Genomic DNA, 17,556 nt, shown 5'->3' with positions numbered 1-17,556 from the left:
ACACAAGACTTCAAATTCAAAAAATGCACTGCAGGAACTGAATAATGCCATCAGCAGCAACATGACCAAACAACCAGATGGAATTTTCTTAGTAGCTGCTGATTTTAATCAACTCAGCATAAAAAATAGAGCAGGATCAAGGACAAAGTTTAATTACTAAACTAATAAATCTACCTTCTACTTTGTCAGTAGGAACTGTCTCCATCCTGATACAGCAGGAACTACAAGAGCTGTTATTGCATCACATAACTCTTAAAAAGTTGAGCGGATCATCTGGAAGTTTTGAATCAACAATTCCTCTGTGAAATTGTGGCCGCTCCCACGTATAAGGTGCTCGCCTTTCCAATATCGCTCGCATAACACGCCTACGTGGCCTTGGATTGGAAATAATGACGACTGGTGCGGTGGCTGCAATACAAATAAATCTGATATTTTGCGCCATGCTTCTTGGAGTGTTATCACCAGAGGAGAAGTTGCAGAACGTCACTCAATGGAAACGCAGTCATCTCATAATGTTGTTTACCAACATTTCGAAAATATCGAAAAATAAGGTTTGTGCGAATCTGTGATGGAAACCCGCCTATTGTCATCTTGTTTCTGTGCTTGTCTCCATTACAGAGAGCCTGGCTGATGTTTCAGTAAGATTCACTTCTTATTTTATGCATGAACGTCACTCACAGTTACAGACCTCTCGGTGCTTCTTTGGATTCTGCCACAGTGACATGAAAACAGTGCAAGTTTTCACACACTCTTGCATAATTGAACCAAAATAAACTATATGCTCGCTTTGTTTTTTCCATTTCACTCACTCCTCTTCCTTTGACTGACACACACACACACACACACACACACACACACACACACCTATTATTCTACCTCGTCCTCAATCCACTGATGCTGAAAACTGAATCAGACTAACAGGAAGGGATGACGGGGACCTGGAGGACAGAGAACCACCGGAGAGGGAGAAGTTCATCTCCAAGCAGAGCCGAGCGACGACATAAAAGACTCCTCAAAACTCCTCCGAGAAGCCTTTGATATGCAAAGAGACAATCTTTGAAATGGCTGTCCTGACAGGCTTTCATTGTGCCAGAAACAAAGAAGTGGCACTTTTCAGAAAAAAATAAAAAATAAATAAAAAATTCCACTGTATCTAAACGCACGGCTCCATCAAATGCCATGAGCTCCTGACAGGCCCGCAGCGGAGGGGGAGCTGCGCGCATTTTGGTATATACACAAGAGGTAACGCAGAGTTCAGTGTTGGCTCATGGCTGCTGGAGATGAGACAGAGAAACGGTGGCGCCGCACATTCGTCACAAGCTGAGAACGAAGACTTTTTCTAATACCACTCAGAAGTTTACAACCAATTGTCTAATAACCAAAATTGAAGGACAATTTATTAGAGCAAATGTTTGTTGTAACATAAAACTTTTTTTGTCCACTGAAAAAAATCAGATTATCTCCATTAAATGTAAAAAAAAGTTTTACAGTGGAACATATGACAATGGACATATTATGGTATTATAAAAGTATATATTTAGTTTACCAACGAAAGTGGGAATCCCTTGCATTTACGGCTAGTTTTCTGGGCTTTTTTTGTTTTAATCTGCGTGTGAGATTCCACAGCTTGGATTCTCATCATGGTGAGTTTAAGAAAAATAATTTAATTTCTCTGTATGTCATGCAGACTAAAAACTGTAATGCATGTGTTCAGGGATGCATGGAGAAGGAGACAGACGAGAACAGTATGAAGAGATAAAGGCACGATGTACTTCATATCTGTTTAAGGTTGAGCCATTGATTCTGACACAATGACGAATAGTGTAATGGAAAACAATGCATCAGCCTTTAATTATTTAATTTGCAAAATCCGAATCTGTGATGTAACCAGTAACATTTCTCTGTCAAGTTCATGTTGTGGTAAAATGTTTTCCTCTGAAGTATAAGTATACAGTTAGTAAGTAATATACTGTTGAGTTGCATATTTAAGTTCTTGGGGATTTTCTGTGAGTTATTTTGGCGTATAATGACTTAGAAGAGCAACATGATTGAACATTTTTACTTCTAAACATCAATATAAATCTCCGTTTGGGGTCCTGGTGTTTTGCTCAGGGGTCAAAGAAGCACAGTGTCTAGTGTGAAGGTGTTTATATGAGCAGTTCTTGCAATTTTGATGCAATTTTGATGCAATAAGATGCAAACAATATTCCAATATCCCCACTGAAGCATGCATTATGTTGCAGAGTTGCAGTTACTTTTGCATGTAGAAAATGTTTTCAGGCTTATAAAAAAAGCATGCAAAATTAGAACTATATGCTCCAAATCTTAGTACATAAAAGGACCTCCTCACTCCTTCTCTCTCCTATGCGTCAAATCTAAATTAACATCTCCAGAATCTCCGCCCACAGCTTTGAAACAACCTGCCAACGTATCTCACATGAAGCTAATTGATCTCGCTCCCTCCGGCGAGAGTTTAGAAATGTTCCTGATGAGACGTGGTGAAGTTAACCAGCCTGAAGGCGAAGCAGCAGGTTGGAGAAAGTCACCCGTTGGTTCTGGAGAAGGAACACTGAGTCCCGGCCAGTTTTTTTTTTTTTTTTGGCTCTATATGTCCACCAGCAGGGCAGGACGCAACAGCTCGTCCCCTCAAACCAATCTGGGGATGCAAATGTGGCCTGAATGTTCAGATTTATCCCCTCCCCGCTGTATGATGACAGATCTGTGAGTGAAGTGTGGGCGACAGTAGACACATCCTATTCTGCAAATGACTTGTGGCTGTTTTTTGGATCAACAACTTGTTCGGAATAAACGCCGGAAAGAGTGAATAAATAAAGCTGACCCAGAGCCAGATCGGTGTCATGGGGAGCTGTGTGTCCTGAACTCTGCCAGCTTTAAACATGTCATGTTTCACATCCATCTTTTCATCGTTCATTCTCAATTGGTTTAAATATAAAACATATATATATAGTGTGTCACGATTTGGCCTAAATGTCACAATGTTATTTGAAGCCATATTGCCCAGAACAGAGCAAACTGTCACACCACGAGCCAGAGTTCAAGAAGAGAACACATCGCTCATCGCACTAATCAATGCTTTCACTGTAACTTTCAGCTCTGGGTCAATAGCAGGACCTGCGGGCTGAGTGCAACACAAAAGCTCACTCATCCACTTTGAATCATGTCACAACATTTGCCTTTGCCTGCAAACATCTAACCGGATACGGTTTGGGATGTGCGAGTCTTCACTTTACAGTTTACTTTTCACGGACACATTCTTCTCTCCACAATGGAGGCTGTTTTCTTTCTGAGAACTTAATCCAAAAAAGTCCACAGGCTATGCTTTTTATCACCAAATGTGTCAAAGAAGGGCTTCAGAATTTACAGCTTATTTTACGGCAGGTAAATTTAAATTCCCTCTCACTTCCTCCCTCCATAAAAAAAAAAGAAAGAAAAAAAAACAAAACTCCACACTGCTTTCTCGAAAAATCACTCATCTTAGACAAAACACTGAAAATGTCAACACGAAGCCTCGGGGCTGATTTGTTGTCACAGGCGGAACGCAGACAAATGAAGAAGGGATGAGGAGGATGTTTAAATGGGCCACATAATCAGAAGCTCGTCATCCTCACAAACAGGCAGGCGGACACACAGAAGCGTTACCACGGTAACGCAGTCTCTCTGCAGCTAGCCGTCCACTCGTTCCAAGGAAAACAAAAAAAAACCAAAACAACCAACAAAGAGGCAACTGAGAAGATCCCATGCACTGCAAAAAACATCCAGCTTAAGAGCCCACTTAGTCCTGCAGGGAGGCTTAAAGTCTGCCCGACATTCATCTGTAGACCTGTAGACCACAATTATTTTAATGTTTCAAATTTGACAAAGAATTTGACAAAGTTAAAATATCGCTGTAGAAGTTTAGTTTTAACATAATTTTTCTTCCTGAAAAATGCAGTTTTTCCCACATTAGAACCGAAATAACACTTTAATCCTCAATTGCAAAACAAGTTTGCTGTTAAGATAGACGTTTTTTTCACAGTGTGATAAAGTGCAAAACACGACTTGAATCACAGGCAGCGGCGGGACTTACGTTCTGCTTCCCCACGATGTTGTCGAAGGGCAGCTCTGGGCTCCAGGACGCCTCGTTGAAGGTGGTGCTGCTGGCGCGGCGGTCTGCTGAACTGGCCGCCTCCTTCATGATGTCCTCCGGCAGGGTGAGCATGCTCTCCTCCGGCTGCTTGATGAGGTACGTCTCGATGTTGTGGCGGCGCAGGAAGTCGTTGCGGTCCTTCCCGTGGCCCTCCTCCACCTCGTAGTCGCCATTTAAACAATCCAGAGCTGCTTTGGAGATGTGAATCCTCCTGAAACGATAACAAGAAGAGTGTGGTCAAATTTATTGATTTATTTTTTAAAATCCTGTTTAAAGCTGCAGCACTTGATTATTGGGCCACTAGGGGGCAGAAATAGTGTTTTATTTGTTTTTTTTTTTTAAGATAATTTTTTGTGCTCTTTGCCTTTGTTTGATAGGACAAAAGGAGGGATATGCAGCGAAGGGCCAGGGTCACAATCGAACCGCGGCCGCTGTGGCGAGGACGTAGCCTCTGTACGTGGGGCACCCACTCTACCAACTGAGCTACTAAAAAATAATACAAAAAAATTGACTATTTTATCTTGACTTGGAAAAAAAACAACTTTACACTTGATAATTTATATGTCTTTAATTTTATGTAGCAGGTTCCCCAAAAGGCAGAAACTGTTAACATTTTTTAGAGAAACAATTACTTTGTTGCACATCCAACAGGCATAGAGCAAAATCATCAAATATATGTCATGCATATATATTTTTTTTAAACAATTGTTTAATTGTCTTTTTCTTAACAATGTTAGGAGACTGTATGCACTGATTGATAGTTTCGTGGGGAACCTCACTTGTGGAGCCCCTTAAGTGTTTTCTGGGTTTCTCCTGTATGTCTCCTTTTCTTGAAATGTACAATAATGTTGTTTTTAATACATCAAATCAAATCGATCTCTTTTCATGATAAATTTCTTTGGAAGGTGTTTTGAAATCTGATGTCCCAGTTTTTGTTTTTTTCCACTGGCTATTTTAATTGTGGCACAAGACAACCACAAGGTCTATATGACCATTGTCTCAAATTAACTGAGAGCCGTAAGCGTCACAATAGATGCTACTAGTTCAGATCAAATAAAAAATAAGACAGAAAAATTGACTTGTTTATCAAGACTTGGAAAAAAAAAACTTTAGACTTGACAATGAATATGTCTTTAAAATTGTGTGGCAGTTGCCTCAAACCTTGAGCAAACCAACAGCAACATCTGACAAACACCTTTGCAGAGACAGATGGTTATAAGACGAAGCAGACCGAGTTTAAAGAGGTTTTAGTGGAGAGATGCTTTGGCAAAATCTTCAAACTGACCGTTTAAGCTACTTTCATGCACCTTATTTGGCTGCCAGATGACAGTAAAATTCATCTGATCTCACTTAGATGTCATTAAAAGTATCAAACCCATATGAAAGCAACATTTTTGGGCTTTATTTTGTAGAAACCCATTAAAATAGTCAGAATCAGCCTTTAAATTGATTGGGAAACATCAGCTCTTTTGTGTACTTGTGCTGCTTTCTTTAGTTTTGTAGCTCAACAATAGTCAGCTGACCGTGGTGGTGAAAGTCACTTTTCTTGAGGAGAAAAACCGAACAAAAGAAACAGCAAACGCGCAGCCAAATGGTAAGACATTACAAGATGTACTGCGGCTCTGCCAAGATCCTCTCCTGCAGGATCTGCAGATCATCTCAGAGTTTTTCATGACTGTAACCACACAAACTCTGCACCAGAACAGCTTCAGCGCTCGGTAGATCTCGTCAGTCTGTGAGTCTCTTCTGTGAGATATTCCCTCTTTTGGTGTTATGATGACGGTGTTGGAGATTTCACAAACATTTAATCAGTTACAGAGTCTGCAGGTGATGTCAGTGAGTGAGACGCCTTCAGTCAGAGAGGCTCATCAGTGAAACGTGCAGGTGAGAATGAAATCCCGCACGGTGTCGGGTCCGAGACTCAAGTTCAGGTCCAGCATGTTCCAGCACGATATGGAGGGTGTCTGAAGTGTTGGCTGAGATGGACTCACACATCATCTCACATTCAGAGACATTCTGTCCGCTGCAGAGAAACTGCGGCTTCGTGCATCCCGCGTTACGCAACAGCGCTGGGTAAAGACCACAGGTCGGGGTTACAGCGTGGCTCAGCAGCAGATGCTGGCAGGATATTTAAAACCAGCAGTTAGAGAACTAATCCCACTCTGTGCCTCAAGGCCAAACAGGAGCATCAGAGGGAAAACACAGAGAGTATTTGGCAGAAATACTCTTTAAACTGATGAGAAAGTATCCCGTCGCTGTGTTTAACTAAAACGAACACAAAACGAGCACACAAAAGGAAGAATGATGAAATAATCTCACTAAAGTGTCCCTGCATATGAACGCTGAGCATTAACAGAGTAAAATTAGTGGTTTTAGTTTGGGCTGCAGCGATGTGTTTTCATGTCAAAGAGACAAATGACATTAAAGGATTCAGGCAGAACTTAACCCCGCGACCTCTCCGTTACAACACAAGCGTCTATACTGGGAAACACAACCAAAAGAAGATAGGTAATGAGCAGCAAAAGAAGAAATGACCCAAAAATTAGGAAGGAATTAGTAAAAAGTACAAGAAATTACCTGAAAATTAGCAAAAGAATTAATAGAAAAATAATAAAATAAAATGTTATTCCAACAGGAACAAATACAAAATAAATGGTACCTTGATGTGTTAGATTATATACAATATTACTTTAGGATGATGTCATCATCATATACACCAGATACCAGACACACGTGTAATCATTCAAAAGCAAAAACAGCTCTAAAACCAAAATATACAAACATGGACTATATGTTTTATCTAGTCACCAAAAATGAATTTACATAATTTTATTCTATTCAACAATTTTAGCCACCAAAAAGTCACCAAAAAAACGCCATAAAAACATAATGGATTTATTATTATTATTTCTTTTGCTAAATACTTTAAACAACTTCAGTCCTGATCTTATTTTTATCTTCTTGATTTTTGCAGGCTTGAATATGTCATCTTGATGATAAATTATTTTTTGCGCCATGTCAGTTTTAAAAAAAATACTTATACCTATTCCCCTTTACAAGCAAAATTGCCTGTCTGTCGGTAAACCACCATGAAAATATGATGGATTAATATTTTTTCAATCATTTATTCTGTTAAATATTTTAAACAACTTCAGTCCTAACCACAAATTTTTTGTTAATTTTCAGAGTTTTTAAACCTCCCAAAAATCTTTGAGGGTGACTCACCCCGGGATCCCTCCAGACTCCAGCTTGTTGGCGATGTCCACGTCCCAGGACCAGACGTCAAACTGCCACTTCCTGAGTCCCAGCACGCCGCACAGCACGGAGCCCGAGTGGATCCCAATACGCATGTCGATGTCGTGTTTCGTACGTGATCTCACATATCTGGAAGAGAAACAGAGTCCAGTTCAGATTTTTAGAAAGTCACCACCAGAAGGATCCAGCAGAAACTTTATGTTCACTTTTATTTCTTTTCTCTGCAAGTTCGTAATTGGATATCACCTTTTCCTACACATATACACTCATTCTGAGGTTTAGTGCCTTGCTCAAGGACACATAAACAACAAGACTGAACTATCAACCTTTTAATTTAGCTTCACTATGACTGAAAATTCATGATTAATTTGTAATTTTGAAAGAAAATACACAAGGGGACAGGTGCTGTCCTTGAACCCTTTGAGACCTGAAAATCTGCTTGATTTTTTTCCTCAAAAACATCAAAAACATGTGACACATGGCAACGAAATATTTAACAAGAAATGGACCAAAAATGAGCAAAAATTAGTAAAAAAGTTACAATAAGATGACCTGAAAATAAGCACAAAAATAGAAAAGTAAAATAAAAATTACATCAGGAAAGTGCGAAATACAAAATTTTAAATTTATAATTAAAATAATTTTAAATATTGTTTAGTTTTAGATTATTTTTTCTCTCTTTTTTCTGTTTTTCTTTTTGTTTTTTGGAATTTGCTGGAGATTTCTGTCCAAGTTTCTATGTTTCTTTCCCTTTTTTAAAAATAATTTTTTCAAATTTCCTCAGGTTTTGGAGGTTTTAATGCTTGTCAAAGAAAACTGATGTTGATCCATGTGTTAAAAATCAAACACTGCTTATAGAAGAATATTACCCTGGAATAAAAGTTTATCACTGAGTAGATAAAAGCATCCTGTATGAAGGTGAAAATAAAAATGTAATGATAAACAACGGTTTAAAACATATTTATGTTGAGTTATTTTCTTTAGCGTTTATGGGCACATTCTGTTCTCTGAGATATTCGAGGGGTAACTTCAGGTCACTGTGCACAAACCAGCGTCTGTGTGCATTAATTCAGCAAATAAATAAACATGAAATTGACCTTTTGGCAGAACAGAACACCGATAACGCTGGCAGACAAACATTGTTCGTAAATTCACCAAGAAATGAGCGTAATACATTTCACGTGTATCAGTGAACCCGAAAAAAAAGAGGTGAAAAACATTTTCAGCAGACTTTTCACACTGGTTAATACATTTGTTTCTCATTTCATACTTTATTATCCCCGAGCACAATAAAAGCAGGACAAACTGCTGCTGATGAAAGTCTGTGAAGAGCAAACGCGGCTGTCACGCCCATCCCTGCCTCCAGGCCTCATTTCATGCTTCATAAGAGCAGTGATGAATGTGAGGTGAAAGGCATCCTGGGAGTTTGTGACAGGTGCTTAAAGTCAGTCGAGTGCTGAACGGCACCCGGGGCTGGAAATAAACTCAGACAAACTGCAGTTAGTCATGACGATGATGATGCTGATACTTTATTGACTCTGCGGGGAAGTTTATCAGCTCCCAGACGAGGTCAGAGGTCAGCAGCACCACAGTCACACCCACCTCACGAACACCAGCCGTGTCAGACGCTCTTTACTCACACAATCGTTCGGCTTTTACAGCTGCTACACCTGCACAAATAGTTTTAGTCCGAATCCGGACCACGGTCCGCCAGCTGGGGATGCCGGCTTACAGGTACATGTGATAAGTCAGTGGTATGGGCGCTATTAAAAGCCACCTCTGTGCGTACTGATCAAGCGCAATGACAGGAACTGCTCCAGCGGCCTGTCGCACATGTCCGCATGTCCGCGTGCTGGAGCGGGCTGTGAATGTGTCTGCGCACTGGAGCTATTAATTAATCATCAATAATCGGTCTGACGATCTACAATGATAACTGTATCACCTTGAAGATGGTTCACAGCAGGGGTATTCAACTAATCGTTCTCATTTAACTTTCCAGCATTATATAAAAAAGAAAAGCTCCATCTTAAACAAACTTCTCCTGACTGCAGGACTCTGACTTCAGCTTTCATGAAACTGTGCTTTTAATCATTTTACTCTGGTTTTAACTTTACTTCTAACTTTTGAGTAGGCCTACTTCTCCTATGTTTTAAACTGTTATCTTTGCCTTAAAAATGTATTTTATTATATGTTAAATTTTGCCGTATTGCTCATATTTTGGCATTTCACTTTTTACTGGGAATCAATTTCAACAACTTCAGTCAGTCTGAACCTCGGCCGTGCTTCTTCACTGGTCTCATGATTCGATTCAATTTTGATTATCATGTCAACGATTCGATTTGATTCTATTCCCTGATGCATCGTGATGCATCACATCCTTAATTTTCTATATTAACATGGCTACCTTTTCATCAGTTAATACAAGCAGTCAGCTAGCTCTGTTCTCTCGGTTGCTACCGGAACTTTATTATCCACTCACAAACGGAAAATCAACAAGCAATGTTACCTGGCTAAAATCGATTATGTGCTGTCACTGCATCCATGCAGCATCGTCCACATCTGCAACACAATGCATCTTATAAAACAATGAATTTCAACACCCCTAGTCTGAACACCTTATATTTTTCAATTAAGGTTTCAGCACATACACTGAAGACAGCAGCACGCACCAGTCTGCACTCCTGCAGCACAAAGTGGTCGTCTGTAAGCAGATCATCATATTGACTTGATAGTATACAGTACAAATCTCACAGTTTATCCATCACTAATCCCTCTTTTTTTCCCTCTGAACACCAGTCCTTCTCCCTCTCCCTCACTGTGAAAGTGATGCAACGGGGCCAAAATGCTACGGCGACAAAGAAGATAATCAAAATGAAAAGGCCTCAGGCTTTAAAAGCACAACCGCCGCGGTCAGTGAGCCTTTTCACAAGTCACTGCAGAGTGACTGAGGGTTGTAAATGAGCGATTAGAGCCTTGATTTCTGCTGCAGACCTCCTTTCTTACACCAACTGAAGATTACACAGTCGGTTATGTGTCATGATTCATGAGCTTATCAGATCTGAAAATCCCTGTTGTGTAATTTCTAAAATATATCATCAGTGAAAAATAATATGTTATCCCATCTCAGTGACGCACGGCCGTGTGATCTGGTTGAACCTTGTAATTGCATTCATTATTTGTCACTGATATTCTGTAGAAACAAAGCTAGGGGCAAATTCTTGCAAATGCAAATATTGCAGGGAAGCTGCTCTCAGATCACAGCGCTGGCACAGAGTGCTGCAAGAAATGAGATGAAAGAAATGTACAGATAAAAGCACTGCTGTCCAATACCTCGGGGGTAAAAGACATTTATTTTTGAAGCCGATCCCCTGCAAGTTGCATTAAAAAAGCACAGGCATCCTGCTTCTCTAATTCAAAATATTTGCAGGAAAGAACTGCAGCTGAATCTAATTATGTGTGCATCAAAAATCCTGATTTGCAAATCAAATAGCAAAGTTGTACCATGTTCAGTACACCGGGTGAGTAAGGAGGAGTGGTTAGAAGTGAGTGCATGCAACAGGAGCAGTAAGATTTGACCCTCTTATCCACCAGCCGATTCTCAGCCGGAAGACGTCAAACACCATCACTTTTGCAGTGATTTCAACTTAACATCCAGACGTCAAAGCCACCTTTTCCATCGGCATGATACGCCACTGGACGGCATCAGCTGAGAGCGCGGCTGGACAGAACCATTCGCCTCCTGTAATGGCACAATGACACGCAGCTGGACGGCATCAGGTTGAATTTCTGATGGTAATAATGTAATATAACAGCCCTCGTCAAAGTCACCCGTGACCTTCGCCTCTCCTCAAAGAGCCTCTTTCTCCTGATCCACCGTGCCAGCATGTGCGTTTGTTGAGTCCGCTGCAAAGTGGCAATATGTGAGACCGTTTATATCAACACAGTCAGCGGTTGGAGCTGCAGCCATTTTTTTCTTTTTTTCTTCTAGATCTAGGTACCAGAAGGATCGGTTCTTGCATTCAAGCTTTATACTGTAAGAATCACACAGCTAAAGTTGCTCATCGGTTATTACCAAGTTTAACAACAGAGTCCAGGTGTTTCGGAGTCAGATTAACAGCTCGGTGTCGAATTTAAACACTGCTCTGAGACTTCACTTGCAATTCGTTGCAAAAATACACATAAAAGTTGCAACATGTGTTTCTTTTTCCAGCTGCCATAAAATCAGACATTTCAGGCTGCAACAATTTCAGAATCACCCCGTTTAAAAGCGTGCAAAAACAAAAAGAGTGAAAAGCTCAACAGCAATAAAAAATCTACCGTTCAAAAAGTTTATGGTTTTCAGTCCAACAACAGACTGAAAAACACTAAAACAATTTGACAAGCACACGCCCATCACTCGATAAACAGTCAGGGGATTGCTTAAACTATTAATTAAAAATATACTACTTCTACCTCTATTACTACTACTGCTACTACTAATAATAATAATAATAATAGAAAAATAAATCAATAAATGAATGATAAAATGATTGAACGTCCTCCTTTTCATACAGAATTGGACGGAGTTCCAACAATTGCCGACATACTTCAGTTTGAGCCTGCAGTGAAGTCTCGGACCAAGCTGAGTCTCCACACTGATCACCATAGCAACACAATGGCAGCAGACGGTACCTGATGGTTTTGATCATGCTGAGGCCCATCTCCACACAGCAGTGGGCGTGGTCCTGTCTGGGCTCCGGTAGACCAGACACACAGTAGTAACAGTCTCCCAGGATCTTTATTCGTAGACAGTGGTTCTCCTGCAACACACCAACCACAGCAGTTCACACACCGACAGGTCACGCTCTGTCTCTGAAAGCAATTATTACAAAATCCACAAAATCCAATAAAATCATTTCATTAACCTTAAAACAGAAGAACATGAGAAATAACCGTATGTGATCTACATTAGAAATACAGAGAGATATTACAGGCAGATTTACATAAATAAAGCGGTGAAAACTGTTCCCACATCAGGCTGCTTCTGCATTAACTGTGAAATTCTGACCGGCCGAGCATGACAGCCCGAAACGCTCTTCAATCTAATATCAGACAAACATACAGTCCAACACAGTGAATTCTGAATCAATTATTCGCTCTGCTGTTTTGAATAAATTATTCATCCGGCTACCAGAGTTTCTGTTTTTAGTTTTCATGAGCTTTGGCAGGCCTGAGAGGCTGTCGCAGAAAAGATGAGCTCTGAACATCAAACAGGCAGATCTGGGTTTAAACATGTTTGAAAGACTTTTTTAAACATTTCTTTCACTGCAGTGCTATACGTCATGCATATCCTTGCTGTTTTTACATATGCATCTCTTGAAACTATAAAATTAAAAAATAATAATCAGAAAAAAGACTTGTTTTTCTATAAGATGCGGAAAAGGCAGAGTTTAGAAAGCAAATTTTACATACTTTTAATACTGAATTTAATCTGTCTGATCTGCAAGAACAGCTGATCCTTGTGTTGTAACTTTAAAGTGATACTCCACTGTTTTTTTTTTTTTTCAATCTTTTAGGAGTGGGCAGTGTCCTGGAAAACTAAAAATTAAAAATTACTTCTGAAAAACCTTCTGCATTATTTTGGCGATTCTATCAAATCAAATTAGGAATCTTTCTGTGAGTGCAGTTCATTTTATTTTGACTATAGAGAAGAACCATCCCAAACCATAACAGAGTATTTTAGTTGCCTAATTTTGACCAATTTTTGGAGTGGACATGGTGGTTTTGGAAGACTTTAGCACGTGGACTTGTTGGTCCATCTGGACATTCTGTACGCTCACAGTCGACCTTTTTAAGGAAGTCAACTTTTAAGCCTGGGTGAGTGTTTGGTGCTGTTCAGTTACGGGACAAAATCACTTCATATTTATACGTGCATTTGGGGTCAAATGCTAAATCACTTACATGTGCGAGGCGGTCGAAGCGTGCAAAGAGTTCATTCAACATTCGCACCAGCTCCTGCGCTGACAGCGTCGTGGAGAGGTTTGTGAAGCCTTTAACATCTGCGAAAAGAATGCTGAATAAAATACGGAAATGTCACTTTAATATCCAGGTCAGTTCTTTAACAGTTTATATGCTATTCAGTATTTAATGCTATAAAAACATAACCGAAGTAACGTTTAAATGAAGTTCTGTTTCCTGTTCATGGCTGTTCTTACATGGAAACAAAGTCTATGAAAACATTCTCTAAATTTTCAGAAACACAACATGTTTTGTGACCACTTTAAAAACAACAGAAAAACTCTGAAAGCTTTCACAAACATTTTGTCACACCTGATCCAACCGGACACCCGAGACGATGCTGCTGACACTTCAGACACGTCGCTGCCAAAGAGTCGACCAAATGACTAAATCACGACCAAACCGGCGGCCTCACCTGACATTCTCATAGCGGTGGATGTAGATTCTGTGAAACTGATGCTGGAGGTGTTCGTCCTCTACATTTGTCATGTCGTTGATCATTTCCAAAACTACAAAACGTGGCAGGACTGATAACACCAGTCTCTCCTGTGGAGGAGAAAAACAGAGCGTCTAAGTTCTCTGAAGCAACAAAAAAAGACGGATAATAACCAAAACACCTGCAAAGCAAAAATATCATTCTCATAAAGGCCTTTTTGTAATATTTACTCTTTTAAAGGGGAATAAACCACTGTCAGGAGGCAATTTTCACCAGTTTACAATATTAATTAACTTTTTTTCATGATGTTTGTGAGTGTTTAATCTGTTTTTATTCTATTTTTTTTCTAGAATTTTTTGAAGCAAGTTTCATTGCAGAGATTTTTAGGGCTCCATATGCACACAGTAAATAAATGAATCCTTTAACACCTGGATCGATGTCAGTTTACTTGTGCTGAATTCAGATGCTATTCAAAAAAATTGGTTTGATTTCTTAAAAACAAAAACAAAAAAAGAAAAATATAAAAAGCAGCTTGGCATTAAATTTAAACTAAAACTTAATTTGAAACTGTTAACTGCTGGAAAAAAATTAGATATGATAAAAAAACAGGTAAAATGTCCGGGAAACTAATATTAATAATAATCGTCTTAATTATTTCAATTCTGTTACAGAATTCTGTTTTTAGGTTGACTTTTTTTTGTGTTTTTTTTCTGTTTGTGCGTATTTTCAGGTACTTTTATTGTAACCACAATCATTTTTCTGACTATATTTTTTCCCTCTTCCTGTTTTCAAAAGAAGTCAAGTCATTTTGCGCACGTTTCAAAGGGTTAAAAATATATAATCGGCTTAAAATTAGTTGCAGCAAACAAACAGTTAACAAACTTGAAGTATGTACATTTAAGTAAATATGAAAAGTGTTTACATTTAATTTTCTACAACACAACATCGAGATTTGGAGCAAAGAGGAATTAAAGGAAAAACCTGAGTATTAAACGGGCAAGCACGAGTAAAAGAATCTGGTAAAAACAAATTACATAAAGGCCTGTCTGTAAGAAATGATTTAAAAGATGACTGACTCTGCCAGCCTAAGCTCCTCTAACAGGATCCTCCAAAGCCTGCGGCTCCACAGAAGCAACACAAACAAACCAAATTTGTCTTGTGGTTTTTGCACTGACGCAGAGCCACTTGGCAAAAGCAGAAACAGATTTGGAGTGGGAGCCACGCAGCGTCCCTCAGTAGTTTTTGGCCTCGGGGATCGGCACCGGCGCCAAGCAACGGCCTCCTTCGGATACTGAATCCTTCAAGCAGGTCTCAAGTTTCTCTAACCCCAAATCCTGTCTGTGATGTCAGCACACAACATGAAATGTTCAAAAATCCAGCTGAACTCTTAGTGAATGACATCCAGTGAGAATCTGAGCTCATCAGTTTTTCCTCATTGAAACTTTTTTGGTTTCAAACAAGTGAATGATCTGCCAGCGGGGTGACGATAACTCAGCAGTCAGCAACGGATCAACAGGTTTCTGTAATAAAAGGCAGAAAATGAGACTCCGAGATACAAACTCTGCTGCTGATTACGTGACGGCGCTGATGTCTGAGTATCGTCAGCTCGCTGTCTTGCAATCTGCTCATCCCACATCACGAAGAAAAAAACTTTTTCTGATGTCTCAACTCAGGAGGTCTGCTGGCACCGGGTCCTCATGTGACACCAGAGCTCCACTTTTTCCCAAATTTACAAGCCAAGTCAGGTCTATTTACAAAGCCCATTATCACAAATTACAATTTGCGATAAGAGGGCTTTACAGCGTCCATCTGTCCTTAGACCCTCACATCGAGTATGGAAAAACTTCCCCCAAAAAAACCCTTTAATGAGGAAAAAAAGCATTTAATAATATATACAGGAGTTTTGTTGATTTAAGAATGTGCAAGTCTTTAAATGATTCTTAGTAGTTTTACGACTTTTATTTTCTGTGAGTCATTGCTTCATTTCCATCAGCTTTTTAGCCACTAAAGGTGGCCGTATTTAGCAACCTGTTGCTGTTTTTCCTAAGGCATAGTGACATAAAAAAGTGGCAGCTTTTTGTTGAGGCATCACTAAATTTCACGTGGCTTTTAAGCCACCCAAACTTGTTTTTTTTTTTTTTTTTAAAGCAAAACCTTGATTTTTTTCTGAACAACAACCAAGTGGTATTTGTGCCTAAGCCTAACATTGTAGCGTTGTTGAACTGTAACATTTGTATAATGTACAAATGTTACATATTGGCATTTTGCAGAAATGTACAATGCAAACATATATTCTGCCGATTTGGTTAGAGAAAATGACAGAAATAAAAAGAACAATATAATCTCTATGATTTGATGTTAAGACACCAGAAGAGTTCATCATTTCCATCTTCATGCATGAATTAACCTTCAGTCGTATTATACCGATGCTTTCTGTTCACTTTAAACAACATTTCTAATGACTGCAAGGACACAAAGAGGCGAACATTTCCTCATGAGCAGCACAGAAGAGTTTGGAAGAAAGTCTGGTGTTTGGAAAGAATAAACCGTCTCTGTGTGGAGTACTCTCAGTGCTTTGAGGTGATGACTTTAGTTAAATAAGATGTTTTGATTTATTGTTCCTGCGCTTCAGTGATTCTATGACGTCTTTTGTCAACAAGCAAGAATGAAAAAAAAGTCTAAACGTCTCTTTAAATGTGAGTAAATCATCGTGTCACAACACAACCAGCAGAGCACTCCAGCACCGCGGTGAAAAACATACTCTGATGTGAACACTAAAATGCCGTTTTCTCCGCGCTCGGCCTGTAATGCAGACTGCACAGTTTTCTGTCAAACATAAACCTCCAACCTCCTGTGAACTCAGTGACGCTGCATGACGCTGTCTGAGAGCTCTGAAGAGCCTCTTCAAACCACGAGCACAAGTGGAGAGAGACAGAGGGACACAGAGAGAGACAGAGAGACAGAGACAGACAGAAAGCATCCTCTGCTCTCCATTCAGCCTGTACTAAAACAAACACACATCTATCCTCATTCATTAATGTCACACTGAATGCAAAACAGTCCAGAGACGCTGTTTCATCGCTGCCGTCGGTCTCCCTATTATGCAATAAGCAGCTCCAACCAAACAATGTGATTGGTCGACAAGACATGGAGGATGTGCTCAAATCTGAATGACAGGACACCGTCCTCATCACTGAAAATATTCCTGCCACTTCTTAAGCACTGCACTTACACAAATTAAAGAAGTTTTGGAAATATTCACCAGTTATGTGACAAGGAGCATTTCAGGGACAAAGTGACATTTGTGAGTATGAACATAAAATAGCATTAGGCATGATGGGAAATATAGGCTATAGGAGTGATTGGACCGCCCATTCTTTCCCGATGGTGCTGCGCGCCTGTCTGGCACTCTTTCTGCTGTGTGATGTGTTTCTCTGGCAGTTTTGGGGCGTGCGTGAATGTTAAAATATTTTCATGTTTTCTGCTCAGGGTGTGGAGTTGCACCGTACATCAGTCACTCTTGGCCATGCACATGCAGCTCCACAGGCGCCCCCAGCTGTTTTCAACATGCGTTTCCAAGGTGCTTCTGGAGCTTCTGTCTTTTTTTTTTGCCTCGGATCTGTACACAGCACTGTGGAGTTGAAAACAACAGGAGGTTTGGATCCAGATATAGTATTTTCAAAGGGCGTTTTGTCATGACTCAAAGACCGGATAACGGCAA

The 17,556-nt window shown here is 39.8% G+C and overlaps 1 protein-coding gene across 1 annotated transcript in view; it reads right to left on the bottom strand.

The window, feature by feature from the left end:
* adcy8 (adenylate cyclase 8 (brain)) overlaps window positions 1-17,556 on the bottom strand; it is a 97,110-nt gene that overhangs the window by 37,429 nt on the left and 42,125 nt on the right. The window contains exons 3-7 of the mRNA XM_042497525.1: window positions 13,815-13,945; window positions 13,343-13,454; window positions 12,074-12,201; window positions 7,373-7,531; window positions 4,088-4,358 (exon numbers count right to left, since the gene is read on the bottom strand). Of these exons, the coding sequence (XP_042353459.1) occupies window positions 4,088-4,358; window positions 7,373-7,531; window positions 12,074-12,201; window positions 13,343-13,454; window positions 13,815-13,945 (801 nt within the window). The remainder of the gene's footprint in view (window positions 1-4,087; window positions 4,359-7,372; window positions 7,532-12,073; window positions 12,202-13,342; window positions 13,455-13,814; window positions 13,946-17,556) is intronic.

Source organism: Plectropomus leopardus, chromosome 12 (assembly GCF_008729295.1).
Source record: "Plectropomus leopardus isolate mb chromosome 12, YSFRI_Pleo_2.0, whole genome shotgun sequence".
Taxonomy (NCBI): Eukaryota; Metazoa; Chordata; class Actinopteri; order Perciformes; family Serranidae; genus Plectropomus; species Plectropomus leopardus.
Note: the sequence above shows the minus strand (reverse complement) of the source record. Positions and strands in the feature narration are given on the sequence as shown.